The following is a 17769-nucleotide window of genomic DNA, read 5'->3' as shown; positions in this document are numbered from 1 at the left end:
TTGGGTGTGAGCCATTAGAGGCACGAGATTTCTGGTGCTTGCTTTCTAAAGATAGATCAAGAAGGAATTATTTATTTACTCTAATAAACAAAAGGTATGTAATTTGCATAACCCTTTTATTAATTTCTAAAATAGCAACCTACTTTTAGGGTTCTTGATATTCAATAGTTGTTTGCAAATCATAGTGAAAACATAGATCCTTTAGGGTGCATGTGAACGTAGGGTTTATGTTTTTCCACCAAAAATAGATTTTTAGTAACATATAAAACCCATCAGTTTGGTATCAGTATCAAGTATGGGATCTTATTCTGCAAGAACTCGTGGAAAAAAGCAGAGTCGATCCTTTCTCACAAGATTTTCCATGCATAGATATGAAAAACCACCGTACATCATGAATTGTTGAGCGTAATACGGGTTCCCATACGCTTGGTATTACATTGTTGCTTGCGAAATGTATCGTTGCTGTTGAGAGCTCGATTGCGTGCTTTGTTGTAGTTATGAGCCCAATTCCAGCTGTTGGAGCATATTCAGACTCGACCCCTGAGGTTGTTGAGCATGGGTACTAAAGTGTTGTGCATCTGACAAGTGAGGGTTGGATTCTTGAAACAGCAGTGCTTGGGGGATGTATCCCTGCAATTGTTGGAAGTAGGGGTTAAACATCGGAGGTTGTGGTGAGAGAAGAGCATAATGTGCGACACTGCTACTGGAGAGAACTGATAGATCGACATTGGGTATTGTGCGGATTATAGTATGGTTCCTGGGGGCTAAGTGTTCGTCCCAGCTTGTTGCAGTAGAGATTGCGGCTGAGAGACCATCGGTAGTGACTGTTGAGTCAACAGTTATGACTTCTGGGTCGGTGGTTCTGACTGTTGAGTCACCATCGACTGAGGCGTTGCAGTCATGGTTGTAACCAGGTGCTCTGTAATGAGGGGTGACGGTCTCCATAGGGCGGCGATTATTGTCGTTGCGGTTCTCGTTATTGGACCTGATGTCTGTGCTTTTGGTGTATGGGTGGTGGCTTGTCCGTCTGACGAAGATGGTTGTGTGCCGTCGAGCGACGTCATTGATCTGAGTATACTCGTTTCTCCTCCGTCGGACACCGTAGGTTCCTTTCCCGTCATCTCTGACGTGAGAGTCATAACAAGGTTGTGTAACTCTGAGTACATGCCCGGATGGTGCCTAATGTTGTGATATGGGCCTTGAACTTAACACCATCACTTGATGATCTCGGTTGGTTTGAGCCTTGTAATCACAACAATAAATAGATAACGTCAGTCGAAGTCTGGGAGGGGGTCCTGGAACGAAGTTCCTATGGTCTAGTTAGTGTCTGTCTGAGAATAAGGTAATTAGGATTTGAGATGAGAGAAGGCGATCCCTTCTTCTGGATAAGAGGGGTCCTTTTATACCTGTTCCTTTCTATGCACGATCCCAACGGTGCTTTCTGTATCGTCCGGCCCGACAGGATATGGAACAATCCTGTTGTAGGATCATGCACCACTAGTGGTCATCTGATATTAGTGTAGAGTAGACAGAGGACAAATCCTTGGGCGCAACACGTGTCGCTATGGGAGGCGACCAGCTATGTTTTGTCCTATTAGAGACCGGAGATTGTCGTCAGGAATTGGACCTGGGCGCAAGGGTGCCAAGCAGGAGGGACCCGGGTCTGGCACCAAGATAGATTTGCGACCATTAGCTAGGTCATCCTAAAGATAACGTTTTTGTTATCTTTAACATATTCCTAGTGGGCTACGTTAAGAGTTATGACTTAATCATCAAGTTCTAAACACTAAGGTTTCTAGTAATTTTTATAGGTATTTTTTGTGTTACAGTGTTAATTACATAGATGATCACATCGGAAGAATGAAAAACATGGTCATTGAAGATCCTTTTTAATTGTCATTGAGACCCTCATGTACATCTGATTTCATACACATTAATCTTTGTAAACATTTTTTGTCTTCTCGTGCAACAACAAGAATACATAAAGTTATTCACTAAAATGACTACAAAACATCCACCATAACAATATTTTTAACTATTTTTTTCCTTCTTCACAACCAAATTAAAAGTAATACAAAACTAACAAGGTTAACATTAATTCAACGAAACACAAGATACGTAAAAGATGTAAAGATAAAGATTGTTCAACAATTCACTTGGATATAGTCCACAATATATGCTAAATCATCGTCTTTGAATGAATCATTAGCTTCTTCTAAAGAAATTTTTTTATGAGCATATCTTCTTCTTCGTTAATAGTAGTATAAAAATATATGTTGTATTGTATCATTGTTTCGTCCTCGTCCTCACCATCGACTATAGATACAAGATTTTCGAAATATCTCTTATATGGCTTGTTAATTAAATCATTTTTATAATAACTTACTATTTTGAAAATCATCATTTGCGAAAAATAAGGTCCCAATTTAGTTTATGAAATATTACCATTCAAAAGATTTAAATTATGAGGGTGTTCAACATCATACCACAACTTTAGTTTAAAGAGAAACTACTACATCTAAGGTGGTCTTCTAAATATCCAAGCTTCCTTCTTACGTGTTTTTCTTCGGCATCTAATCTAAATTTAAATGAATTGGCGTACTTCATAAACCAATGAGAATCCCTTAAAATCATTTTAAAATATTTAAAGTAATTTAATAAACAAATACTTTCATAGAATACAAACATCCTTAAAATCTTTGTGAAGCTCCTTAGTCATTGCTCATTGATAATTATCACTAGACATTTGGGTCTAATCTATAAGTCGATGGTCATTAATCATTAATTATCATTAGACATTTGTGTCTAAGTCATTATTCATTCATCATCATATAGAATTTAAAAGTAAAAAATAAACATCATTTATAATTATGGAGATATGAGGAAATATGCTTCTAATCCTTTCCCAAGTCATCTCATGTCCATTTCTCACTAGTCGTTCTTTATTTTGTCATTCATCATATGATATCTCATTAAATCCCATGTATATCTAGCACAAAGCCCACTTTACATTACTCCTTATTTAGTCATTTTGATAAGTTACAAGTATGATATCATCACATGCACAGTACACGATCTAGCTAGCCTACATATATAAGCGATACATGTCTAGAATATAATCACTAATACAATGGTCTTTCGGCATCTGTCATCAGTTTCTTCATTTTACCATGGATATTATTAGACACTCGAGTATTTACCCAATGTAACTGGATGTACAACTTCACGAGGAAAATTTGTTTCCAAAACATTATAGCCATTTAGTCATAATTAATATACCTTTCAAAATAAAATTTTCATGAACACACATAGGTTTACATATAGTATTTCACATATCACATAAGGTATGCATGAATCACTAGTATAATTTGAAATCGTAAAATCATCTTTAGTCGTATAAGGGACATGTATTCGGTGGTTACTCACCTTAATAAATTAATAAGGTATCCTACTTTATTTCATGTTATGATGCTCTTAAACACCGACTATTCATCATCATCAATACGTTAAAATTACCAAAATAAACCTTAAAGGATTCTAACCTTCTTCTTCTCATAATGTCATTAAAACTTTATTTTAAGTCGTTATGGAAGTTTTGGAGGCAATCGGATGTCTATACACGTATAGGCATATGCCAAAAGCAACTTATTTCCAAATCCTAACAGGATAACGTATGACATGTGAGTTTTTACTCTTGAATTCCATATGCCTAGTAGGTCTTCTACGGGTCATTAAAACATGAAATTTCTTTTTAAGGTATTGTACTTTGCTCCAATGGCTTCCAATCTTTCTGAAACTTTCCCATTTGATAATATATTGTACAATAAGTATTCTCTAGTAACTCTTATTTCATTCATGTCTTAATACTCAAATATTTTAATGTCCCATGGAATCAAGGATGTACACATAAAGACATTAATCGTCCACTTCAAGTCTTATGTTGTCAATACTACATCGGTACCTCTATATTATTTTCTTACGACTTAATGGTCAATAATTATCGGCTTAATCATAGTTAAATCATCAAAGCGAACCTAACTCTATCCTTATACCATGATTCCAACCATTCAAACATGATTCCTAGTATTGTAGAGTTGTGAGGTTCCATTTCCATTCATAGAGTTTGCATTATCATTTAAATCCTTCAAGTTACTTTCAAAACTTTCTACATAACTTAATTTAAAACAATTGATTTTTTACCTAGAGTTTTGAAAAAAAATAGTTTTTGTCTAAAAACTATTCATTCAATCCATTGATAATTTATAAATGGAATTGCCAACTACACTCACAACATCAATATGATCCTTAGAATCAACATAAGGACTAGAATATATACTTATAACTCAATTAATCTTCCTAAACTTCCTATATTTGTATTCAAATCTACATATACAAGTTGAAGTATAACTCATTCAAGCTTATAATACAACTCTAGATCAAGCCATGGTTTCTAAATCCCCACATTCCACCATTAGAGGTGGACTTAACCATACAAAGAATGAAATGGTTTTACCTTGACGTTCTAGAGTATACTCTTAGCATTAAAACGTACTCAAATCATCTAAGGACATTGCCACTTTGAGAAATCGGGTTTGGGGACTAACCCAAACCTTAGGTCGAATTTATAAGAAATTCAAGAGGATAATACCTTCCAGATCAAGCTAGAGTTTCCAAATCCCCAAATTACACCATTAGAGGTGGACTTAGCCATACAAAGAATGAAATATTTTTACCTTGACATTCTAGAGTATACTCTTAGCATTAAAACATACTCAAATCATCTAAGGACATTATTACATTAAGAAATCGGGTTTGGGGACTAACCCAAACCCTATGTCGAATTTATGAGAAATTCAAGAGGAGAATACCTTCCAATGTCTAATGATAAAATATCTTTCTTTTCTTCTTCTAAACATTTAAAAACACGTCTCAAACCTTCAAATCTCTCTAAAGATTGCCATAATTCCTCTCTTTTTCTCTCATGGTCAATTTTAAGGAAATGAAGTAGGAGGGAAAAAGTTCTAGTTGTAATAATTTGATTACTTAACACTTAAACCCCTCTTGTTCTAGGTTTATTCATATTGATGACAAAGTTAGGAAAGAGTTCTAGTTGTAATACTTGTAACATCTATTTCAAGGATTGGCTGGAGTTTACCATTTAAGGGGAATTTTATGCATGGACTCGGCGAGTTGGGAGTCCAACTCGTCGAGTAGGGTCGTGACATCTTGGACGCGGGTCGGAACTGACTCGGCGAGTCGGAAGGCCCGACTCGGCAAGTCAGAGATGTTTAGAGAAAACCCTAATTTCGGGGTTTGCCCCCTATATAAACGTTATTTTCTGCCCTAGTAGCCTCCCTTAACACCATAGAAGAACGTCCACGGCCGCAAACCCTCTAGTGTGTGAAGTAAGAACAATTGGGAGCTTATCTTTGAGATTTTAGGGAGGATTCCAAGTTTGAAGAGGAAGTATCAAGGGAGAAGTGTTAGATCAAGCATCTATTTCGTGTTGGCCATCTGTCTGAGGTATTAATCTGCTACCTTAAGCTTTGATTTCTTTGTGGAGGTTATGGCCAACCTTGAGGAGATGGAAGCAAACTTGGATCTGGACCTATCACAAGGATATGATTCCAGATCTAAACCTCCTCAGGTCCCAAATATCATAAAGTTGCACCTTTTATTAAACTTATTCCCTCTCCAAGAATGAAAACCTTGTTTGAAGGTTAGTCTTGGTGTTATGGCCATGTGAGGCCTTGCATGCACGTAAAGTTTGCAACTTTACGTGTTATCTACACTAGTAGAGGATAGATCTGAAGTTTGGGACCTTCAGTCCCACTGGAAAAGGCCGTAAACATAATGGACTAAGAGAATCGGCGAGTCGTGCAAGAGACTCGACGAGTCGAGAGGGTTTCCTCGTTCACGGCCAAAGGTTCACGACCAAGGGTTCACGGCCAAGGGTTCACGGTCAAGGGTTCACGGCCAAGGGTTCACAGTCAAGAGTGTTCAGTTGGGAGTTTACGGTCGTAAACATCAAGGAACTCGACGAGTCTCTCGGATGACTCGGCGAGTCAATGAGTTAAGCAGGGAACCTGATGAGTGGCTGATTGCACTCGACGAGTCAAGGTCAATATGGACTGTTGACCTTGACTACAAACCTAGACATTGACCAGGTTTGACTCATAGGAGCCTTAGGGGCTGAGTTAAGATTATTTACTTGTTGGTTATAGGCAGTTTGGGAGGAGCAGCGTAGGACATACCTGAATTCAGTTGCCGGTTCAGCTTTGTGAGGTGAGTTTTTTCACCATACCAATGGGTCTAAGGCACCAAGGCCGGCCCATTTTACGTTAGTCAGTTTACTTGCTATGTAGAGGTGTGATATGTATGTATGCATGATATGCGGTAGAGATAGCCTTTGTGGCTAATGGTAGAGATAGCCTTATGGCTAACGGTATAGACAGCGTTTATGGCTGATTGTAGAGATAGCGTTGTGGCTAACGGTAGAGATAGCTTTATAGCTAATTGACGTGTGATATATGGTAGAGATAGCTTTTATAGCTAATGTGATATGTGGTTTGTGTGGGGTATGCTCTGGGGGACTCACCAAGCTTTCATCTTACCGTCTGTGGATTTGTTTCAGGTACATCGGAGCCGAAGGGCAAAGGCAAGGCGTGATGATGCGGCATGCACTCTATCTTTCTTTTCTGACATGGTTCGGGGGACACTCTGTTGTTTTGAAAATAATAATGTTGTAATGTTTGTGGTTTTGAAAACAATTGTTGGGATTTTCATGTTTATGAAATATGGTTGACTAATTAAAAATGAAAATTTTCTTTGTAAAATTTGGGTCGTTACAAGTTGGTATCTGAGCCCTGGTTTGAGGGATTCGGGCACACTCTCGGGTGTGTCATGACTCAAACTAAGGAAATGGTAAATTGTTTTCAAAAATAAATAAATAAATAAAAGTTAAAAACTTTTAAGGAATTGAAAAGATGAGAGTGAAACGCGCGTGATCAGCCGAGCCAAGTAAGTAGTTCCCCAATATGTTAGCCACGTTATATTGATATTTGAGTTGTGATAATCATATGGAACTTGCTATGTGTATGCTTTTAAAATTGTATACGGTTAGGAGCTTATAGCCTTAGAATGATTGATTTGGCCTTATTTCCTGTTCCCCGTCTGGTTGTGGTCCTAGGGTAGAATCTCTTATTCGAAAGTCTATTTGATCCTTTTCTGTGTATAATTTGCATGCATAAAGGCAACCTGTTATGATTGGTCTGTTTGATGTGGGTAGAGAAAATCTTAGAACAGCCTAGGATTTGGGTTATGCGGTGGTTTGTAGTATATGGTTTATTTTGGGACGAATTGGGGGTTATCAGGTAGAGCGTTGGGGAAAGGTACATGTAGGAGTGGAAGGTAGTATTGGGCCCGTACTACTGAAAGCACAGGACCTGTACCCGAACCAATGCTAGATCTGATCACTCTAAGGAGAACCAGTGTGGGAAGATCCCATATATATAATGTGTCCTGATTATTATGGTATATGACATTCCAGTTCAGCTTGGTGGTGACACGTTTCAGAGCGGGAGGATCAGGATCGGGATCCGGATCCGGGAATGGATCGAGTGACACTACAGACGTCATAGATGAGAGGCTGCGCGAGCTTATTGCAGCCAAGGTTACCAGGGGCATCCTTGACGCTACCCTAGTCATCTTTGGGACGGTCAAGGAGGGCATTATGGAGATCATGGAGGAGAGACTCAGATCATTCAGGGATGAGATTGCTTCGGGCCAGATTGGGGCCCGGACTCCCTCGTTCTGGGAGTTCAAGGCGTGTGGGGTGTCGGAGTTTTTCGAGGTCAGGGACCCCATTGTCAGCCGACGCTGGGTGGCAGATATCGAAAACGCCCAGTGCACGATTTCTTGCACGGATGTGGCAAAGGTTGGGTTTGCTTCTTGCATGCTGAGAGACAGAGCCCGGGATTGGTGGGGCGAGGTTACTAGACATGTGGGACCAGTCGGGGTGGCTGAGATGACATGGGCTGAGTTTTTTTGGCGATTTGATTTGGAGTTTGCACCACCCATTGAGGTGCAACGACTAGTGCGAGAGTTTCATGATTTGCAACAGACCACCGAGACTGTGGTGGAGATCACCGCCAAGTTTTGGGAACGAGCTTTGTTGATCCCACAGTATGCTACCGACGAGGAGATGAGACACACCCCATATCATTCCATGCTGAGAGATGATATTCGGGAGTTTGTGAGCTTTACGGGGTGCAAAACCCTAAATGAAATGGTGGAGAAGGCCCGGGAACGGGAAATGGAGTTGGAATCCCGCACGAAGCGGAAGCCCGAGCAGGCTCAGGCAGCAGTAGGACAGGCTAAGAAGCCTAAGACGTCAGACACTCCCAGCAAGGGTCAACAGGGTCGGGGCGGATGTGCCAAGTGTAGTCGGGTACACAGTGGAGCTTGTTGTATCGCAGGCTCGGGATGTTATGCATGTGGCCAGCAGGGCCATATGAGCAGGGACTTCCCCGTGAAGGGCTTAATCTGTTTTCACTGCAACCAGGTCGGCCATAAGCGGGTCAACTGTCCGAAGTTGCAGGGAGGAGGAGGAGCGGTGGCGGCGCCTGCACCCGCCACAATGAGGATTACCGATGGTCACCCTGCTAAGGTGGAAGCCCCGGTAGTTAAGATTCGCGCGTTTCAGCTGACCACCGAAGAGGCTCGAGCAGATGTTGTAGCTGGTATGAACCTAATATTCCATGCCTATATTACCTTTCTATGACTTATGTGTGATCTATGCTTTCATAGGGAACTTTTTGGTCAATGGTATGTCTGCTCATGTCTTGTTTGATTCAGGTGCTACCCGATCGTTTGTGTTACTTGCACTTAGCAAGAAGTTTCGGGACACGCCAGGAGCTTTTGTTTCCCTGCTCGAGGTAGAGATTGCGGATGACCGCACCATTAGTGCTGCGAGGGTGTATCGGGATTGTGTCCTGAATGTGCTCGGTGAGAGGTTTCATCTTGACCTAGTCCCTATACCGTTGCGAGGGCTGAAAGTGATTATCGGAATGGATTGGTTGGGGGCCAACGGGGCCATGATCGACTGCGAGCATCAGTTGGTGAGGGTTCGGACCCCAAGTGGGGGAGAACTGGCGATATACGGTGATAGGGCATCGTAACGGCCGACCCTCTGTTCGGCTGCGAGGGCTAGGAGGTTTCTACAGTAAGGATGTATGGGATTTTTGGCTTATATCTCAGATACAAGGGTTGAGACCCCAACGGATATATGCAGCGTGCCTGTTCTTCAGGACTTTCGGGATGTTTTCCCCGAAGAGTTACCAGGAGTGCCCCCGGAAAGGCAGGTGGATTTTCGCATTGATTTGGTGTCGGGTGCCGCTCCGACAGCAAAGGCACCATATCGGTTGGCACCACCCGAGATGCAGGAGTTATCTACACAGCTTCAGGAGCTGTTAGACCGAGGGTTCATTCGTCCGAGCAGTTCCCCGTGGGGAGCACCAATTCTTTTCGAAAAAAATAAGGATGGATCCCACAGGATGTGTATCGATTATAGGGAACTAAACAAGCTAACGGTGAAGAACCGTTATCCGTTGCCAAGGATCGATGATTTGTTCGATCAGCTGCAGGGTACATCTTGGTTTTCCAAGATTGATCTTCGGTCGGGATACCATCAGATGAGGATTCGGGATGAGGATATACCGAAGACGGCTTTCAGGACTCGGTATGGGAATTATGAGTTTGTAGTGATGCCGTTTGGGCTCACCAATGCCCCAACAGCGTTCATGGATCTTATGAACAGGGTGTGTAGACCGATGCTGGATCGATCGGTGATCGTTTTCATTGATGATATCCTGGTCTATTCTAAGACCAGGGGCAGTACGAACAACACTTAAGGGAGGTGCTGGAGACCCTAAGGGCGGAGAAGCTGTATGCCAAGTTCTCCAAGTGTGATTTCTGGCTGCGAGAGGTATAATTCTTGGGGCATATCATCAACAGGGAAGGTATTTCGGTTGATCCAGCCAAGGTTGAGGCTGTGATGCGGTGGGAAGTACCGAAGAATGCATCAGAGATTCGTAGCTTCTTGGGTCTAGCGGGTTAAAACTGAAGATTTATCCAGGATTTCTCCAAGATTGTTGTGTCATTGACCCGTCTGACCAAGAAGAATGTGACGTTTCGGTGGGGTACGGATCAGCAGTTAGCCTTCGAGACCTTGAGGCGGAGATTGTGAGAGGATCCGATCCTTGTACTACCGGAGGGATTAGATGATTTGGTGGTGTACTGTGACGTATCGATTTCAGGGTTAGGTGTGGTATTGATGCAAAGAGGGCACGTGATAGCATATGCCTCGTGACAGTTGAAGCCGTATGAGGCAAATTACCCTACTCACGATCTGGAACTGGGGGCAGTGGTGTTTTCCATCAAGATTTGGAGGCATTACTTGTATGGAGTGTGGTGTACCATTTACACCAACCACAAGAGTCTGAAGTATTTGATGGACCAACAGAACCTAAACATGTGACATAGAAGGTGCTTGGACGTGCTAAAATACTACAATTGCGAGATTCTATACCACCCAGGGAAGGCCAACGTAGTGGCCAACGCTTTGAGCCGTAAGACGGCAGGTTCCCCGATTGGGAGTGTGTGTTTGAGGATGACGGTGATCTCTCCATTGTTGGAGATGATCAAAGAGGCTCAGGTTGAGGGAGTGAAGAAAGAGAATTGGAAGGTAGAGAGGATCCGAGGACAATATCCTTTGTTTGTTAAGGATAGTCGTGGTCTCTTGACGCAGTGTGGCCGGGTGTGGGTACCGATGACCGGGGGAATGAGACAGAAGATATTAGAGGAAGCGCATAAGTCCAAGTTCTCTATACATCCAGGAGCTACGAAAATGTATAGGGACTTGAGGCTGAGTTATTGGTGGCCCTGCATGAAGCGGGAAATTGCTTAGTTTGTGGAGCGGTGCTTGACTTGCAGGAAGGTCAAGGCCGAGCATCAGCGGCCTCATGGTAAGGCCCAGCCGCTACCCATTCCCATGTGGAAGTGGGAGGAGATCACGATGGACTTCATTACGAAGTTGCCAAGGACGGCGAGGGGTGTGGATGCCATATGGGTGATTGTGGATAGACTGAAGAAGAGTGCCCATTTCATTCCGATATCCGAAAGTATATCCGCAGAGAAGTTGGCGGATATTTACGTGCGTGAGGTGGTGGCTAGTCACGGGGTGCCTGTGTCGGTAGTTTCTGACTGCGATGTTCGGTTTACATCTAGGTTCTGGAAGAAATCCCACGAGGAGCTGGGCACTCAGCTACACTTTAGCACGTCATATCACCCCCAGACCGATGGTCAGAGCGAGAGGACGATTCAGACGCTGGAGGATATGCTACAGGCATGCGTGTTGGATTTTGGAGGGATTTGGGATACGTATCTTCCACTGGCAGAGTTTTCATACAATAACAGTTATCATGCCAGTATCGAGCGAGCCCCGTTCGAAATGTTATATGGTCGAAGGTGCAGGACCCCGGTTTGTTGGGATGAGGTTGGACACCGAGTTATGGGGAGCACTGAGGTAGTGCTCAAGACTACCGTACTGATTCAGCAAGTGTGCGACCGACTGCGAATTGCGCAGAGTCGTCAGAAAAGTTTCGCCGACCGTCGGCGTTCAGACCTAGAATTTCAGGTGGGGGATTTTGTACTATTGAAGGTGTCACCCTGGAAGGGGATCATCGGGTTTCAGAAGAGGGGCAAGCTAGGGCCCCGATATATAGGACCGTTCCGGATTATTGACCGGGTAAGTAAGGTAGCATACTGCTTGGAGTTTTCGGCAGAGCTTAGTCAGATTCACAACACATTCCATGTGTCGCAGCTTCGGAAGTGTGTCACCGACGAGGCTGCGGTTGTCTCGTTGGATGACATTCAGGTGGATGAGAGCTTGAATAACATAGAGAAGCCTGTTGCAATTCTGGATAGGAAGACCAAGGTTCTTCGGCACAAGGAAGTAAGGTTGGTAAAGGTGAAATGGTAGCATCGAAGGGGTTCCGAATGGACTTGGGAGTCGGAGGAGGAAATGCGAGGGCACTATCCGGAATTGTTCGTTTCAGCAGACTTCGAGGACGAAGTCTAGTTCAAGTGAGGAGACTTGTAACATTTATTTCGAGGATTGGCTGGAGTTTACCATTTAAGGGGAATTTTATGCATGGACTCGGCGAGTTAGGAGTCCAACTGGTCGATTAAGGTCGTGACTTCTTGGACGCGGGTCGGAACTGACTCGGCGAGTCGGAAGGCCCGACTCGGCGATTCAGAACTGTTTAGAGAAAACCCTAATTTTGGGGTTTGCCCCTATATAAACGTCATTATCCGCCCTATTAGCCTCCCTTAACACCATAGAAGAACGTTCACGACCGCAAATCCACTAGTGTGTGAAGTAAGAACAATTGGGAGCTTATCTTTGAGATTTCAGGGAGGATTCCAAGTTTGAAGAGGAAGTATCAAGGGAGAAGTGTTAGATCAAGCATCAATTTCGTGTTGGGCATCTGTCTGAGGTATTAATATGCTACCTTAAGCTTTGATTTCTTTGTGGAGGTTATGGCCAACCTTGAGGAGATGGAAGCAAACTTAGATCTGGACCTATCACAAGGATATGATTCCAGATCTGAACCTCCTCAGGTCCCAAATATCATAAAGTTGCACCTTTTATTAAACTTATTCCCTCTCCAAGCATGAAAACCTTGTTTCAAGGTTAGTCTTGGTGTTATGGCCATGTGAGGCCTTGCATGCACGTAAAGTTTGCAACTTTACGTGTTATCTACACTAGTAGAGGATAGATCTGAAGTTTGGGACCTTGAGTCCCACTAGAAAAGGCCGTAAACATAATGGACTAAGAGACTCGGCGAGTCGTGCAAGAGACTCCGTGAGTCGAGAGGGTTTCCTCGTTCACGGCCAAGGGTTCACGGCCAAGGGTTCACGGTTAAGGGTTCACGGCCAAGGGTTCACGGTCAAGAGTGTTCGATTGGGAGTTTACGGCCGTAAACATCAAGGAACTCGACGAGTCTCTCGGATGACTCGGCGAGTCAATGAGTTAAGCAGGGAACCTGATGAGTGGCTGATTGCACTCGACGAGTCAAGGTCAATATGGACTGTTGACCTTGACTACAGACCTAGACTTTGACTAGGTTTGACTCAGAGGAGCCTTAGGGGCTGAGTTAAGATTATTTACTTGTTGGTTATAGGCAGTTTGGGAGGAGCAGCGTAGGACATACCTGAATTCAGTTGCCGGTTCAGCTTTGTGATGTGTGTTTTCTCACCATACCAATGGGTCTAAGGCACCAAGGCCGGCCCATTTTACGTTAGTCGGTGTACTTGCTATGTAGAGATGTGATATGTATGTATGCATGATATGCGGTAGAGATAGCCTTTGTGGGTAATGGTAGAGATAGTCTTATGGCTAACGGTAGAGACAGCGTTTATGGATGATTGTAGAGATAGCCTTGTGGCTAACGGTAGAGATAGCTTCATAGCTAATTGACGTGTGATATGTGGTAGAGATAGCTTTTATAGCTAATGTGATATGTGGTTTGTGTAGGGTATGCTCTAGGGGACTCACTAAGCTTTCAGCTTACCATCTGTGGATTTGTTTCAGGTACATCAGAGCTCAAGGGCAAAGGCAAGGCGTGATGATGCGGCGTGCACTCCATCTCTCTTTTCTGACATGGTTCGGGGGACACTCTGATGTTTTGAAAATAATAATGTTGTAATGTTGGTGGTTTTGAAAACAATTATTGAGATTTTCATGTTTATAAAATATGATTGACTAATTAAAAACGAAAAATTTCTTTCTAAAATCTGGGTCGTTACACTTAGATTACTTAACACTTAAACCCCTCGTGTTATACGTTTATTCATATTGACCACAAAGTTGAATAAGAACGAACAACTCTCATGTTCACCCATTAAACCTTACATCATAATTATTCTTTCAATATGATCATTTGACTAGTCAAGCTAGTTATTGTAAGTTTAACCAACTTGTCACTTCTAGTCCCTATTCCAAATTTACACTTTTAATCTGAATCTCTTTAATTTAGATTTTCCTCATAATTTCCTATAAAAATTCATTTTTATTTATCAACGTCATTATTTAATTAGTTCAATTTTATATCATTTACTTAATTTATTTATTTTTTCAATTTTTTTTACAAAAATAGTCAAAAAATTTAGACCCGAAATGAATATATTACAATTTTAGCCTTGTTTGCTAGCGATTTCATTTGCAAGCTAACTTATGATATGGATTAAGCTAACTTATGATATAGATTGAACGTATTACCGTGACTTCATAACCTTTGATTTAACTTATGATACGGATTGGACGTATTTTGATTTTCTGAGTTTGGTGACTATTTTTATAATGAAAAAAGATTACATGGTTACTATTTATAAGCGTTGCAAAGTGCTACAATTGTTTATAGGACATCGAGGCTTTTACCAATTTATGCGTTAGAATGTTTCCCTCTTTCCCATAAATATACCCCTCTCGAAAGCTAACTGAATTTACCCGCCACCGTTCCTTCACCTTCTCCTTCTTGCCCCCCTTTACACACACATACGCCTCTGTAAATTCTTTCAATGGCTGCGGATTCGAGAAAAACCACTTCGGAGATGTTGATCTCAAGAAGGCCCAAGAAGAATCGGAATCGTGTTAATTCAATTTCTGGAACTGGAAATAGAGATCTGAACATTGCCGATGCTCCTGATAGAAGTCCGATCTTGGTTAAACCTAAAACAGAGCAGGCAGCTGTGGTAATGGCAGCTAGAAAAGTTCCAGTTCTGTATTACCTCACAAGGAATGGCAACCTTGAACATCCTCATCTCATCGATGTTCCTCTCTCTTCTCCCCATGGTCTCTACCTCAGAGGTACTCACCTTTTGTTTGATCGTTTAACTTTTAAGTAGCTCGAATTCGAATTTCTTCTCACTTACTTTTACTGTTTTTGTTTGCAGATGTTATGAATACAATGAATTATCACAGAGGAAGAGGAATGTCAAACATGTATTCCTGGTCATTCAAAAGGTAACTTCAGTTTGTTTACGTTCTCGTTGTTGATGATTTGTTCTAAAAATTCGTGAATCGAAATTAGGAGCTACAAAACTGGATATGTATGGCACGATTTATCGGAGGATGATCTGATTGAATCGACAAATGGTCATGGTCATGATTACGTCCTTAAAGGATCAGAGCTTCTTGAAACATTACAAAATCCGACGGACACGAATCAAACCGGCGGCGATTGCAACTCTACAACAACCGCGGCGGTGGCCATGATCAAGCGACGGAATCAATCATGGAGTTCATTCGACAATCCACAAGAGTACATGGTCGTGAAGTGCGAATCTAGCAGAGAACTCGCGGCAAAGTTCGCCGCCGATGCTGCTACACAAACGGAGGAGCAACGGAGACGCCGGAGTTTCGAACGAGAAAGGAAAGAGCACGTGACGATGACGCTGGGTAGAGAAGAAATACCATCTCCACCGCCTTCTAATTCGAGCTCCGAGGTGTCAGAGGGAGCGAGATACATCGATCCGACGGTGGACGTGCGAAGTGGAGATCTGACGGCGGAGGATCGACATGACGCTGGTGGAAGGATGAAAGCTTCTGAAGTTCTGATGCAGCTGATTACGTGTGGGGTCCATAAGTCCATTCTCGGTTAAAGATGTAAGTAAGCTCCATGAAGGGTGCATGGTCGGCGAAGCACAGGATCAATAAAAATATGCATGTAGACATGACATGTAATGTCACTATTTTGTACATCCTATCCTATATATTAATGTATTAACTAAGATGAAATCTACTCTTTTTTATGATGTAATTATTTAAAAAATAAAATTGAAGTTTTATTATGTATTTATAATCATCCCTTTAAAATTATGAAGTGAAAATCCAATCCGGTTTTTAAACCGATCCGAAACAATTTGAAAATTCGGATTTGCTTAGCTCTTAGTTAAATAACAGTCACATAAGTCACATAAGACCCGATTTTTGTTTGGAATCGGTTTGTGAAGATAAAGCGATCCGTACCACTAAGGAATTGACCACCTCTTTCTTCGTATGAATTAAAAAATACAAACCAATAATGGATGCTTTTAAAAATCAAATTTGAGATCTTTTATATTAAAATGCGTGATTAAGTATTGTCAAATTTCAAATAAAATTGCCATAAAATACTTTAGGTTAGTTGAAACAAAGGTTTTCAAAATTCTTGTAAACAATATTGGATTGACCATCCACGCAAGTTTTTTTGAATGGTTTAACTAATGAGACTGTAATTTCAGAAAAAGCACGCAAAATTTTGAATTATATAAAAACCATTATTAGTATTTATTCGGTTTAACCATCTCAGTAATTTATTTTTAAAAGTCAACAATTATTATTGAAATTAAAAAGAACAAAATAAAAAATAAAAAATAAAACAACTCCTCCAACAATATTTTTTCAATTGTTTTTGCACATTCCCAAGAAACATTTACGATGTATCTTTTCAAAACAAACTATCAATCGGTGGTTAAAAAAATCAAAATAAAATGGTTTATAAATGTAGATCGGAGAGTTATAGAATTTATACCAATAATATTACACTTTTTATATTAAATTTTAATAAAAAAAAACAAATAAAAGGTTACCAATAATTATTATACTTTTATATTAAATTTTAATCAAACTACTATATACGAATCATTAGTAATTGTTGAAACAATTAACAATCCCTGTCGAATATAATTCTTGAGGTTTACTAAAACTGATTAGTTTTTCATTTTTTTTAAAGGAGTTTCATGGTGAGGTTTTTCGGATCAGTTTCGTGCACTGACATATTACTATGAACATGAGGTTATGTCTCATGTAGTAGAGTCACTGCAAGCAAACGAACTTTCATGGCCACAATGGTTAAATCAAGGTTCTAAATAACGTAAGGCGTGACTTGGCGGCAATGTCAAGCCTCACGCTTTTCCGAGCCTTGGCGAGTCACGACGTTTGTAAGGCGTGACTTACGGCGGCAATTTTCTATATAATTAATATTTGTATATGTATTTTCAACTATTATTCATTTTTATACACATATATGAGTTAAGGCGGCGTTTTGACAAAGCTTGGCGGTAGGTGCAAGCCTTGGAGCCGTGGCGCACCATGGCGGAGCCATGACGAGCTTTTTAGAACCTTGGGTTAAATACTATCAAGATTTGAACATAGGTTTCATCACATCTTTAACATACATTATCAAGTCACCACATGATTATTTATATTGATATAATGATCTGATATGATTGTTAAAGAAAATAGAACTCAACAAGAGAACACGTAATTGAGGTTGTTTTCTTGTTGTATAAAGAAAATAGTCACGTGGTGAAATTTCAGAGCAGTACTGTTTATGAACATTTCTTCCTCCATGCAACTTATATAAAGAAAGAAGACAAGAAGTATACGTTGTAGTTTTGTGTATTTATTGACCTTGTCATTGGAAAGTGTTTTGTGTAAGTAGGAAGGTTTCAAGATAAACAACTCAAGGCTCTGTCTCTATGCAACCTGTATCCTATGGTGGCATTCATGTTCCTCGTGATCCCTAGTCTAACCCTAAAACATATCATTAAATTCACCATATGGTAATAAGTACAAGTAAATACACGCATGCCCACCTAAGAAAATAGATTCTTATTATTTTTTACACAAACATTTTTTATTATACATCACAATTTATGTATGAA

The 17769-nt window shown here is 41.1% G+C and overlaps 1 protein-coding gene across 1 annotated transcript; it reads left to right on the top strand.

Annotated features, from left to right (window-relative positions):
- The first annotated feature begins 14493 nt into the window (after positions 1 to 14493).
- LOC145136322 (protein SOSEKI 5-like) lies at positions 14494 to 15889 on the top strand. The gene is made up of 3 exons (XM_079070458.1): positions 14494 to 14929; positions 15016 to 15085; positions 15153 to 15889. Exons 1-3 carry the CDS (start codon positions 14641 to 14643, stop codon positions 15721 to 15723), a joined length of 930 nt encoding a protein of 309 aa, XP_078926584.1. The 5' UTR covers positions 14494 to 14640; the 3' UTR covers positions 15724 to 15889.
- The last annotated feature ends 1880 nt before the right edge of the window (positions 15890 to 17769 follow it).

Source organism: Lactuca virosa, chromosome 9 (genome assembly GCF_052849685.1).
Source record: "Lactuca virosa cultivar CGN04683 chromosome 9, Lactuca_virosa_CGN04683_v6, whole genome shotgun sequence".
NCBI classification, from domain to species: domain Eukaryota; kingdom Viridiplantae; phylum Streptophyta; class Magnoliopsida; order Asterales; family Asteraceae; genus Lactuca; species Lactuca virosa.
The sequence above is the reverse complement of the archived record's forward strand: the minus strand, read 5'-3'. Positions and strand labels throughout refer to the sequence as shown.